Below are 12,775 nucleotides of genomic sequence, written 5' to 3' on the forward strand. Positions count from 1 at the left end.
TGCCCATCCCTCATGTGCATGCAATGTGTGTTTTATCCTTCTTATATCATTCTTTTTTTCTGTCAGAGGAGGAGATCTGACTCTTTACCAGCAGCCTGAGATGGACCGTTTTAATTGGATGATCTCTGCGTGTTTACGCTTCGAGGCGTGTCTTCTTCCTGTTTTTTCTCTTTCATTCTTTTTCCCCACTTTATTTCTTATCTTCACTGAAATTATTAGAAATAATAACCCTACTCCCAAGGTTTGAATATGAGTAAAAACACAAGCAAGTCCAGAGACATACTATGAAAGATCTGACCACTTATTCATTAAAAGGGACCATATTATGTAAAATTGACAGGGGGGCGGGGGAGTTAAAAGCTTTACATCATGTTACAGTGTTATTCCTTCATCAAAAACATATCTAGAGTGTTGCCTTGATTCTTTCATGCATTTTTTGGAAATCCTTTAATCTCCCGGGGCAGTCATTCAGCTGTGAAAAACCCTAACCCTAATGGAGAATGGAGAAACCTACGTTTTGGTGTATAATATATGCAGAAAGAGTGAAATATGAGCAAGCTAGAAGAATTTGTTTGGGAACCCTCAGCATTCTAAAAGCTTAATTGCTTAGCAACCAGAGCAACCAGTGTTTATTTATTTATTTATTTATTGGAAGACTGATCATAATGTGAGCAAAAGCTTGAAGACAAATTTTATTAAATCTGTAAAATACGTGAAAAAGCTTAAATAAACATAAATAGTTGAAGAGTATGACTAAATTTTAATTTTAATTTCAGTTTCTAGCTGAGAGTACGTGGAGGTAGTTAGCTGTGAAAGAGCGTAAAGATTTTAGCAGAATTTGTCTTAAATTATGAGATGTTCCATTCATTTCAATGGGGCCCAAGACGATCACAAAAAAACTGATTATTTCATAAACCTCTGAAGATATCAAAATCAAAATACATAGCTGTTGTCCCTTATCATGCTAAATGAATGAATGTTAAAGAGAAAGGAGAATAATTAAAGAAAAATGTTCCAGTCAATGACAATGGGATTCTTTCAACCATTGTGTACTTTTAATGTATTGCTGACATATTTTGCGATATTAATGGTACCTTCTAAAATAAATGAGAACTGCCTAATAGTTTGGAAAATACATCAAGGCCGCACACAGAGAACTGACTGCCACAGTATTTTAAGTTTTTTTTAACGTAGGAAAGTGGGCTCTATGAAAAATACCTTTAATACCTGCATAGAGGTTATTTCAGAAGGTAATTTAATTAAAAATAAGCCCAATTGGACTGTAAATTCTAAAATGACTGTAGCCATCCAGAAATATTGCTTTATATTTTAGAAGAATTGGTATCTCTGACATTTCTAACATAAAAACTAAAGCTTAACTGAAAACTAAAAAATATCTCAAAATTGAGAAGCACTGATCCGTGTATGTGCTGTGCATTTTACATGTTATTCTCTGAAAAATATATGCATTGTACTAGGGTTTTTTTTTTTTCACTGTTTTCTGCATAAAGTTCTGGGGGTGGAAATTAGCACCCGCCACTGGCCAAATGCGGGTAAAAGTATGAAGTGGCAAGTAAATTGGAGCAACGCACCCGCCACTGTGGCGGGTTGACAATTTGAACAGAAAAAAAAAAAAAAACTGCATTCAGTTTGAACTTCTGTCCAGGGGAGGACTGACCGTCTGGACTACAGACTGTTGCATTTACTGTCCATATCTGGCGGCCCTATGCTGTCATAATTTAACAAAGAAAAGTATATTAAATATAATTTTTATCGACTGCGACAGCACATTGGTTGATTTTATTGACGGACATTAGGCTTATCCAATGAAATCCCTCGGTTCTCCTTGGCCCTCCCTCCCCTCTAAGGTTATAAATGGAGTCATTTCAGCTAACGATTGCTGCTAACCGGAGTCCGAGAAAAGTGAGAGGATACGAGACCGGGCGGGTCAGAAAACCTACGACAAAAGCTAAAAAGCGCATAAGCCCATTCAGAAAAATGTGTCAAACTAACCGATATGTTTACCACACAAACTTTGGCCACTGGAGCAGATTCAGTAGCGAAGAATGAGGGAGAATTAGCGATTCAGGGACTTTATCATAGTTGATTATGAGAGAGACCAGAGACAGATTGAGGAAGAGTTCAGATTAGCTGCTGCAGCCCGGTAAAAAGGAGTGAAAATGTTCTTAAAGAAAAAGTTTCATGCAGGCCGGAGGGCAGGTGTGTGTGAGTCCGAGAGGTGGAAACCAACACTAAGCTCCAGGTAGTCAGAAAAACTCTGGAATAAAACGTGAATAATGACGGCTTGTGGAATTAATAATGAACACGTTCTGAAATCTTAGAAAGTGCATGCTGAATAAAAATGCTGAAGAGCTTTAGATATCTAACCTATAAGATCCTCTTAAAACAGGAACAGTCACTACTTCAAACAGTTCTTCCACTCATAATAGCAATTAATGAATGTTTGAAAACAGGAATGGATGAGGGACAAATTCAAAAATATTTTATTTATTTTTTCAAACATCAAGACAGTCTTTTTTTTTCTCACAAAGTAAACATCAAAAATGATCAACAACATCGCATTCAGAACTACATACATGGAGATTTAAAGAGAGTAGGATTTTTTTTTTAAATTCTGGTTTTGATGTGTAAGATCTAATGAGCAACTTTGTAAGATTAAATGTTATCTATTTACCAGGCACTGTCATAATATTAACTCTATGCCAATGTTAGTTTTTGTTCATTAAATGTTTCTTAGTGTTCTTGTCAGGCTGGAACAAAATGATGAAACACTTTGGAGCAAATATACACAGTATCAGTCCAAAACTGGAGGCCAGAATAGCAAATATCTCCACAGCCACAGTAAATTTTCCAGGAGAGCTGACATAAGCTGGGATGAAGGTGATCCAGACTGCACAGAATATCAACATGCTGAAGGTTATCATCTTGGCTTCGTTGAAATTATCAGGTAGTTTCCGAGCTAGAACAGCTAACACAAAGCAAAACACAGCCAACAGGCCGATGTAGCCGAGCACAGCCCAGAAACCAACAGCAGAGCCTAACGCACATTCCAGGGTGATCTTCTCCTTGTAGGTGGTCAGATTTTTCACTGGGAAGGGAGGACTCACAACCAACCAAATGATACATATTATAACCTGAATAAATGTAAAAGATATTACAGTCATTCTTTGCTGTAGAGGACCAAACCATTTCATTGTATTACTACCAGGAAGTGTAGCTTTAAAGGCCATTAGAACCACTATAGTTTTCCCAAGAACACAGGAGATACAGAGAACAAATGTGATGCCAAACGCTGTGTGCCGCAGCATGCAGGACCACTCAGAGGGGGCTCCAATGAAAGTTAATGAACATAAGAAACACAGAGTCAGAGAGAAGAGCAGCAGGAAGCTCAGCTCAGAGTTGTTGGCTCTGACAATTGGAGTTGTTCTGTGATGGAAGAAAATTAATGCCGTAATGATGGCCAGACAGGCTCCACTGATTGAGAATGCAGCCAGGATGATTGACAGGACTTCATCGAAGGAAAGAAACTCAACTGGTTTGGGCAGACAATCATCTTTCTTTGAATTAGGCCAGAACTCTCTTGGACATGGAAAACAGTCAGGGGAATCTAAAAACATTTACCAAAAACAGTTGTTAACAGTTAAAAACAGTTAAAACAGTATTTTCTGTTGCATAACTATGTGAAAAATATATTTGACTTTACCTGTCATATTACTGATCTCTCCTTTAGGACATGGTATACAGTCATAGCAGCAGATTGGTTTTCCTTTCTGCAACACTTTACGAGTTCCTGGAGGACAACTCTCTGAGCAAACTGACACTGGAACCTGTAAGGAAATCATATGACCACAATTTGAAACATTACAGTTGTGAAACACTTCCCAAAGGTTTTATCTGTTCATTATTTTTTCTTTTGCTTATTACTTCAGTGCTACCATCCAACCATGTGATATTCTGGTCAATGTTAAACTGCTGGCCCTTAGGCAGTGATGCATCATAGTACCCCACTTTAGCCAACTTGGTAACTCCATTTTCACTTTTTTGCCAGTTGACCAGTTCATAAAAAGCTACAGGATCACCGTTAGGGTCAAATGACACATGGTAGCCATTTCTGGAAAAGTTGACTTTCTTCAGCTCTGAAAAAACCTAGAAAAGCAGGGCATACTTTAGGCAATCAATGAAATGTAAAATTTTGAAGTTTATTGGAAAAATTACAAGTAACTAAAAATATTCATTATTAAATAAACTGTTCATGTATACTGAGAAAAAAAGTTTGGGATTCACTCTGGTCAAACTGACCTGTTTCGACTCAAGTTTGATGTTTTTTTGACACTTAGTGGTGATGTTTGTTTCATGACAAACGGCATTGTGAATGGCATGTGCTATTGCATAAACAGCCTTGTACACCATGTTAGTGATTCTTAACTGAGATGTTTCGGTGTACGGGCTTGAGAGTTTTTGAATGTCTTCTGTCCCGTCACACTCTTTGTTTTCTTGATCAGAACCTAAAGACATAACAAGAAAAATGCTAAATTTGTGAAAAAACAAAATCTGAAATGATAAATGTTTCATTAAAAGTCCATTGAAAGTGACAACTTCACATTTCTTTACTAAATAGTGACACTTTAATTCAAAGACGGCAATTTTAATTTACTTTTAATGCAACTTTGCATTAAAAATGTCATTCTCTACCAATTGACACTTCATGAAAACATTCATAAACATTCATAAAGACTACTTCATGTTCATGAGAGGTATCATGTCATATTTAAGACAGTGTCATGCCAGTCTTATGCACACCCCTTTAAATAAGGTGTTACCAATCAAACTCATTGGAAGAAATCCCAGACAGGGATGAGAATCAAGCGGAATTGCAAAGAAAAGGCAATGACCAAGTTAAATGCTTAGAGTGTTGTGGTTATAACCCAGGAAATCATCTTACTGCCCTCTCAAGGGAAAAAAAACATCTCACTTTTTGTCAGGCTGCAGTTGAATGCATCCTCCCAGAACTCAGAAAGCAGTGGGGAGGCAGCCGCTTCAGAGGGAGAGAGATCCAGGAGGAAATCTCTCAGTCCTGGGATGACAGATTTCTGAATGGCAACTCCGATGGCTCCCGCACAGAAACTGAAGCTCATCAAATATGGGTCGGTGACCCAGCCCTCACTTCCAATCCACTGGCGAGGAGGAGGAGGGTCCAGAGCCAGCTCTTCCAATAATGCTCTCATATCACCAGAGGCCGTGAATGCCACAACAACAATTGCAGTTGATCTGGAATGATATTTTACTCTGTTGATGTAAACTGGCACACATCACACTTTGCACATGTTTTTGTTGATCATTATTGAGGCAAGCAAATAGGCACAGTACTAATGAATAATGAAGTATGTCTGAAGTGGATTTATTTATCAAAATTATTCATGCACAAACCGACGGATAACGTCTGCAACTCTTAGGATTTTGCTCCGCGGGTCAGTCCGAAAGTAGGACTCAATGTACTCCACGCAGATCCCCTCTCTAAGTGCCGCATCAAGAAAAGATGCCATGCCGTTGATTCCGTAATCTGAGTCTGAATGGATGGCACCGATCCAAGTCCATCCAAAGTGTTTCACCATCTTGGCCAACGCGTCAGCTTGGTAATGGTCACTGGGAATCGTTCTGAAAAAAGTCGGGAACTGTTGTTTGTCTGAAAGGCAGGCACAAGTGGCAAAGTGGCTCACCTATATAAAAAAAGACACAACAAAGCAAAAAAAAATGTTTTTTTATACAATACACATAAGCACAGGTATATTAAATGAAACTTTTTGAAAAAAATTTACCAGTGGAATGTTAAAAGATCCGATGATGCGCAACATCCCCATCGATGGTGTGGATCCAGAGTCTCCAACTGCACCCATTACAACTCCGGATTGTGAGCAGTTGCTCCCTTTATAAAACACAGAGTCCTGTCCATTTGCCAGCTGAAATGCCACGTGCATGGCCATGGGCACAGAACCGCACGAATCAAAGATCTGATATCCAAGTTTGAGTTCGGGCAGCAACTCTGTGCTGTTATTGATCTCCTCAATAGCATAGATCATTGTGCGGGAGAAACGTAGATCCCGGGCGTTAAAACTGCGCAAAATCAAAGAACGTGAACTCTGACGTCAAAACGAAATAGGAAAGTCTCACAAAAGAGGACAATAAGAGAGAAGGGTGTACAGTGACTGAGTGAATGCAGATCGCTTTAAGCCGTTCTTTACATTAGAAGGCTGAAAACTACAATTTAAAACAAAAAAAAAAAGTAAATTACAAAAATTAAATGGATTTGTAAGCATCAACTATGTACACAATGTTAATCATTAGTAGTTTCTGCAAATGTTAAATTTCTCTCAAAAATATATGTCAAAAAACATTGATGAACACAGTAAAATCCTTCAAGTATTTCAGTCTCAGTTTAACTACAGAGTGCCGATCTACAGCTAATATTCTAAGTGACATTATGCAACAAAGTAAAATTTCATAACAAATATGTAGTCCATTTAATTCAGTTTATATTATTTCTTTTCAGTCTGTCTCCCTCTTACCTCCCAGTGCACCTTGGTGGGCCAGGCTTTGTGGTGTAGTCATAAATCATAGTATACAGTTTGTAGTGAAAGGAAAATACACCTCCAATGACAAAGTCCCCATCTTCTGAGAAAGCAGGTGAACTAGAGGTTCCCCACAAGGTGCATTTCACTGATGAGTCCTCAGGATCGACTCTAGCAGCCTCTAGCGGCTCAGTCCTCAGCTTCAGATTATTGGCACAGCCACTCAACTCAACAAGGACCATCAGCTCCAATAAAGTCACAACTAAACTCGGCTTAATAAAGATTTCCCAGATATCCATTCCTCAAGTGTCTTCAGCTGGGTGTGAGCTGCTTTTTATTGGTTTATAAACGTCTGTATTAGGTCACGTGACGGGTTGTCAGAAATGGAAGAGGCTCATTGGTAAGTGTGGTTTGCACACACACTGGGATGGGCAACTTCCTCTGTAACCCACCCAACCTGTCACACAGCCACTCCAAAGTTACCATAAAAATCCTGAAAAACATCTGTGACAATAAAGCACGTCGCAAACCCTTCAGGAGGTGCAGTCAATGCATTGAGGACGGACATTGCTATAAGTATCTTGCAACAATACTGTCAGCTCTTGTTGCTTGATAACTATTAAAATTGATCCACAGACGGTGGTATCCATTATTACCTAATACTGTAAGCAGCGTGTGGTTGTGCAATGTCCACATTCTTCTGAATACGTGTGTCGCTTTGGGGCATGAACAGCTCCCAGTCCGGTGTGGTGATGGCTGCTGTTGGAGACGCGGGATCCTCTCCCTCCATCATCAGCATCTCACGTGTGATTGGATCAAACAACATTCCTCTGGTAAGAGGAATACAGTCTAAGATGAAATTCAAAAACGTCTCCTCATGGACATTGGATTTTATTTTCTACACTTTGCACTTCTCTTGCTATAGGTGAGCCACTTCGCCACTTGTGCTTGCCTATCGGATAAGCAACAGTTCCCAACTTTTTCGGAACAATTCCCAGTGACCAATTACCAAGCTGATGCTCTGGCCAAACTGGTGAAACACTTTGGTTAGATTTGGATAGGAGCAAGCCATTCTGACTCAGATTATGGATATAAAGGGATGGCGTCTTTTCTGAAAGCAGCTCTGAAAGAGGGGATCTGTGTGGAGTACATTGAATCCTTCTTTAGATCTCACCCACAGATGAAGATCAAAAGAGTTGCAGACGTTATCCGTAGGTTCGTATGTTTAGTGTTACTGTTTTTGAAAGAGAATCTATAAATTAAAGAAATTGCTTTGGCATGTTTGCTATGTTTTTACTGAAACCTCTTTTCTGATACGTTGTATAATTGTAAACTCTTTGAAATATGTGGCTAACGCTCAGAAGTGCTGCATAAAAGCAACATGTTCCAATGTCTTTTCAGATCAACAGCAAAGGTTGTTCTTGCATTTACAGCTGTTAGCGATATGAAAGCCCTTCTGGAGGTGCTGGCGTTGGATCCTCCTCCACCTCGTCAGTGGATGGCGAGCAAAGCCGCGATCCACTGACAGGGGCATCTCCGTAGCTGACTGAGTTCTGGGAGGACGAGTTCAACTGCAGCCTGACAAAAAGTGAGAATCTATATCTTTTCTGTCATGAGAAAGGAAAAAAGAATATAGCCTGAATACAAACAGATTTGTTAGAACAATTATTTCATGCAATTTTATTTGTAGTAAAGCTTTTTATTTATTTAAATATTTTAGTCCAAATTAACCTTATTCCTCTCTAGCATCTTACCAAAGTCGAGATTTTCACATGTGTGTGAAAATGACAGTAGATCAGCAGTTTCTGAAATACTCAAACCAGCCTGTCTGGCACCACCAACCATGCCACAAAATAGTCAGTTAGATCACCATTGTTGAATGTTTTCCTTGACTACACTTTCAACAGCCTTTATAACCTTTTAGAAGTTCACTGGATCATGGGAAGTTTGGTATGCATTCTTTCTTTTGGTATTCGCCAGGATCGGTTTTCTACGCTTTTTATTCATGAGATGTTCCCCTGAGGCCCACAAAGGTCTACACATCCACAACAATTAAAAAACAATAATCTCATGGGCGTCGCTGCCTCTTCGTTCGTTTTGTATGGAACTTGAGCGATGAGGCGAAAATCACTTGCCCTCCTCCAGCCAAGCGACCGGCGAAAGTCAAGCATGTGGAATTTTGAGCTCGTACACGTAGATGTGGACACCTGGGTTAATGACGCAACACAAGGAAGTGGAAAATGTTTCAACTGTTGTCACTCCTGTCGATGTCACTTTGCGATGGGTTCATCCTAAGTGATGGAAAACATTTGACCTTTAGCCCTTGTTGATCATTTCTAGTGTTGTCTCACTATTACGACCCAAAATACCACACAGACATGGCTCTGTTTTCATAAAATATCAAAAAATAAAAAGGTTTCTTAAGAACAAGACTATTTTCAAAGGTAATAAAATGTAGGGAGGAAATATACAGAACTAAATTCCATGTCGACAGTGTCCTATGTGGGATGAACAAAGATGTGACGTATAATGAGGGAGGTTTATAAAGCCAGGAAAAACAGAGTCACTCTCAAAAAGAGAACTTTGAGGGATGGAGATTTGGACAGTTTTTATTATCTTGAGATTAGGATTGAATTTATTGGAGCTGAGTTCAGTGGTTGGCCGTAGCAGGTCTGTGAATGGCTTAAGTCAGAAGTTTGACCCTGTAGGGGTTGACGTCTCGACTGAGGCTTCATCTTTGAAATGTTCACTCCAGGGTGCCACTCGCTCACCTGAATTCTCACAGGATGGAGACTTTCTTATTGGAGGTGTTTTCTCAATTCATTACCAGCATAACACGATGATTTATAATTACACCTTCAAACCCAAACCTCCGAGGTGCACTGGCAGGTTAGTAGGAGCGAGAGACTGAAAACATTATACTGTATGTATCATGCATTATTGCTGCGATGGTGGGTGAAAGAAATCTTAGATTTTTATTTCTTTGCAAATTCTGTCTCATATTAGACATAAACATTTCAATTTAAATATTTTCAATTCTTCAGATTACTTACAATTTGAAATACGACAGAGACCATTTTGATTCATTGACCCAATTGTATACAACTGTTTGTTACATAATCAGTGTCGTTTGAATTTATGAGACTTTTTTTCAGTTTAATGTAAACATCAACAATTTCCTGCTTCATTTTGTTCAGCTTGAGTGTCAGGAGTTTGCGCTTTTCTCGTGCTATGGTCTTTGCCATTGAGGAGATTAACAACAGCACAGAGCTGCTGCCCGGCATCAAACTTGGATATCAGATCTACGATTCCTGTGTCTCGGTGCCTGTGGCAGTGCACATCGCATTTCAACTAACAAACCGCCAGGACCCTGTGTTTTACAAAGGAGAAAACTGTTCTCAGTCTGGAGTGGTGATGGCTGCTATTGGAGACTCTGCATCCACTCCATCCATCAGCATATCCAGCATTGTTGGGTCCTTCAACATCCCTCTGGTGAGCTCTCTGAATTTATTGAAAACTGCAATTCTGAAATGTTCTTGTATTGATAATTGATTTTTACTGTAGGTGAGCTACTTTGCCACCTGTGCCTGCCTTTCAGACAAACAGAAATTCCCAACTTTTTTCAGAACAATTCCCAGTGACCATTACCAAGCTGACGCTCTGGCAAAGCTGGTGAAACATTTTGGTTGGACTTGGATAGGTGTTGTACACTCAGACTCAGATTATGGAAATAATGGCATGGCCTCCTTTCTTGAGGCAGCTCTGAGAGAGGGGATCTGTGTGGAGTACATTGAGTCCTTCTTCAGAACCGACCCGCAGAGCAAGATCCAAAGAGTTGCAGATGTTATCCGTAGGTTTGTACATGGATTTTTTTTCCTGTAAATTTTGTCATTTGAATATAATGTTAAAGATTACCTCAGTCTGAGCACTAAACACTTTGTCTTTTCAGTTCAACAGCAGTGGTTGTTGTAGCGTTTACAGCTGTTGGAGAAATGAAAGTCTTGCTGGAGGAACTGGCCCGGGATCCTCCTCCACCTCGTCAGTGGATCGCGAGCGAAGCCTGGATAACCGACTCAAACCTGATGAGATTCAGTTTCTGTGCGGGAGCCATCGGTGTTGCTATTCAGAAATCTGTCATCCCAGGTCTGAGAGATTTCCTCCTGGATCTCTCTCCCTCTAAGGTGGCTGCCTCCCCACTGCTGACTGAGTTCTGGGAAGAAGCATTCAACTGCAGCTTGACAGAAAGTGAGATTCTTTTTAATTTGGTATTTTAAAAAATACTTTGTTCAAAATGCAAAAGTATTTTAAAACTTTCCCGGTATTTGAAAACAATATGACTCCAAATAGCATGTTTTGAAACAAATTTATTTCTTTGCAATTCTTAATGTTTCTGTATTTGAATGTTGCCTAATAAATACAACATATTAATATATTTTTTAGCTTCCTTAGACAAGATAGCATGTGATGGAACTGCAGATCTAAAAACCCTAAAAAGCCCGTACACAGAAACGTCTCAGTTAAGAATCACTAACATGGTGTACAAGGCTGTTTATGCTGTGGCTCATGCCATCCAGAATGCAGTGTGTAACGAAACAAATGGATTGTTGCATTGTGACAAACATGTCAGATTGGAACCCGAACAGGTCAGAATATTGCACATTTACAAGTTTTCATAAACCATGAGAGAATGGTCATTTATTTTCAGTTTCTGTCTCTTTTCTTAACTTAAAGGTTCTTAAAGAATTAAAGGAAGTAAACTTCTCCAAGAACGGTTACCATGTCTCATTTGATGCTAATGGGGATCCTGTGGCTTTCTATGAATTAATAAACTGGCAGAAAAGTGAGAGTGGAGTTATTGAAATGGAAACAGTGGGATATTATGATGCATCACTGCCAAAGGGCCAGGAGTTTCGTATCAACAGAAACTTAACCTGGTTGGACGGTGGGACACAAGTAATAAGCCTAAACACTTCACAGAACAAATGGTTTGTCAAAGCTGCTTGCAGACCTCGAGATTTTGTTTCTGTTTCAGGTTCCAGTGTCAGTTTGCTCAGAGAGTTGTCCTCCAGGAACTCGTAAAGTGTTGCAGAAAGGAAAACCAATCTGCTGCTATGACTGTATACCATGTCCTGAAGGAGAGATCAGTAATATGACAGGTAGAATCTAATGTGTTTAACATACAAATCCCTTGATATTCACATTTTATATTCAGAACTTTTTCTTTAATTTTGTGTCTAGATTCTCCTGATTGCTTCCCATGCCCCAGAGAGTTCTGGCCAAATGTAAACAAAGATGCTTGTTTCCACAAACCTGTGGAGTTTCTTTCCTTCGATGAAGTCCTATCAATCATCCTGGCTGTATTCTCTGTTAGTGGAGCCTGTCTGGCCATCATTACAGCAGTGATTTTCTTCTACTACAGGGCCACTCCAATTGTCAGAGCCAACAACTCTGAGCTGAGCTTCCTGCTGCTCTTCTCTCTGATTCTGTGTTTCTTATGTTCATTAACTTTCATTGGAGCCCCCTCTGAGTGGTCCTGCATGCTGCGGCACACAGCGTTTGGCATCACATTTGTTCTCTGTATCTCCTGTGTTCTTGGGAAAACTATAGTGGTTCTAATGGCCTTTAAAGCTACACTTCCTGGTAGTAATGCAATGAAATGGTTTGGTCCTCAACAACAAAGAATGACTGTAGTGGTTCTCACTTTAATTCAAGTTATAATATGTATCATTTGGTTGGTTGTGAGTCCTCCCTTCCCAGTGAAAAATCTGACCACCTACAAGGAGAAGATCATCCTGGAATGTGCGTTAGGCTCTGCTGTTGGTTTCTGGGCTGTGCTCGGCTACATCGGCCTGCTGGCTGTGTTTTGCTTTGTGTTAGCTGTTCTAGCTCGGAAACTACCTGATAATTTTAACGAAGCCAAGATGATAACCTTCAGCATGTTGATATTCTGTGCAGTCTGGATCACCTTCATCCCAGCTTATGTCAGCTCTCCTGGAAAATTTACTGTGGCTGTGGAGATATTTGCTATTCTGGCCTCCAGTTTTGGACTCATACTGTGTATATTTGCTCCAAAGTGTTTCATTATTTTGTTTCAGCCAGAGAAAAACACTAAGAAATATTTAATGAACAAAAAGTAAAAAAAACAAAAAAGCTTTCATTGGAAAAAAGATGCTATAAATGTGACATGA

The 12,775-nt window shown here is 39.5% G+C and overlaps 1 protein-coding gene and 1 pseudogene across 1 annotated transcript; one reads left to right on the plus strand and one right to left on the minus strand.

Moving 5' to 3' along the window:
- Positions 1-2,729: 2,729 nt before the first annotated feature.
- LOC116708128 (extracellular calcium-sensing receptor-like) lies at positions 2,730-6,649 on the minus strand. Its single transcript, XM_032545917.1, has 8 exons — positions 6,585-6,649; positions 5,838-6,132; positions 5,449-5,738; positions 4,994-5,289; positions 4,321-4,526; positions 3,946-4,167; positions 3,725-3,848; positions 2,730-3,628 (listed from the first exon to the last, which is right to left on the minus strand). The coding sequence occupies exons 1-8, from the start codon at positions 6,632-6,634 to the stop codon at positions 2,730-2,732; spliced, it is 2,382 nt and encodes a 793-aa protein (XP_032401808.1). The 5' UTR covers positions 6,635-6,649.
- A 2,636-nt stretch (positions 6,650-9,285) lies between these two features.
- LOC116707993 (extracellular calcium-sensing receptor-like) lies at positions 9,286-12,775 on the plus strand (annotated as a pseudogene).

The sequence above is a fragment of the Xiphophorus hellerii genome, chromosome 18, assembly GCF_003331165.1.
Source record: "Xiphophorus hellerii strain 12219 chromosome 18, Xiphophorus_hellerii-4.1, whole genome shotgun sequence".
Classification (NCBI taxonomy): domain Eukaryota; kingdom Metazoa; phylum Chordata; class Actinopteri; order Cyprinodontiformes; family Poeciliidae; genus Xiphophorus; species Xiphophorus hellerii.

What these genes read in the sequence shown, in the direction of transcription:
- LOC116708128 (XM_032545917.1), bottom strand. Translation starts at nt 6,634, where the DNA reads ATGATTTATGACTACACCACAAAGCCTGGCCCACCAAGGTGCACTGGG. An exon ending in CCACCAAGGTGCACTGGGAG is followed by an intron (nt 6,133 to 6,584) that starts GTAAGAGGGAGA and finishes GATTTTGCGCAG; the next exon opens with TTTTAACGCCCGGGATCTAC. An exon ending in GGTTGGATGGTAGCACTGAA is followed by an intron (nt 3,849 to 3,945) that starts GTAATAAGCAAA and finishes ATTTCCTTACAG; the next exon opens with GTTCCAGTGTCAGTTTGCTC.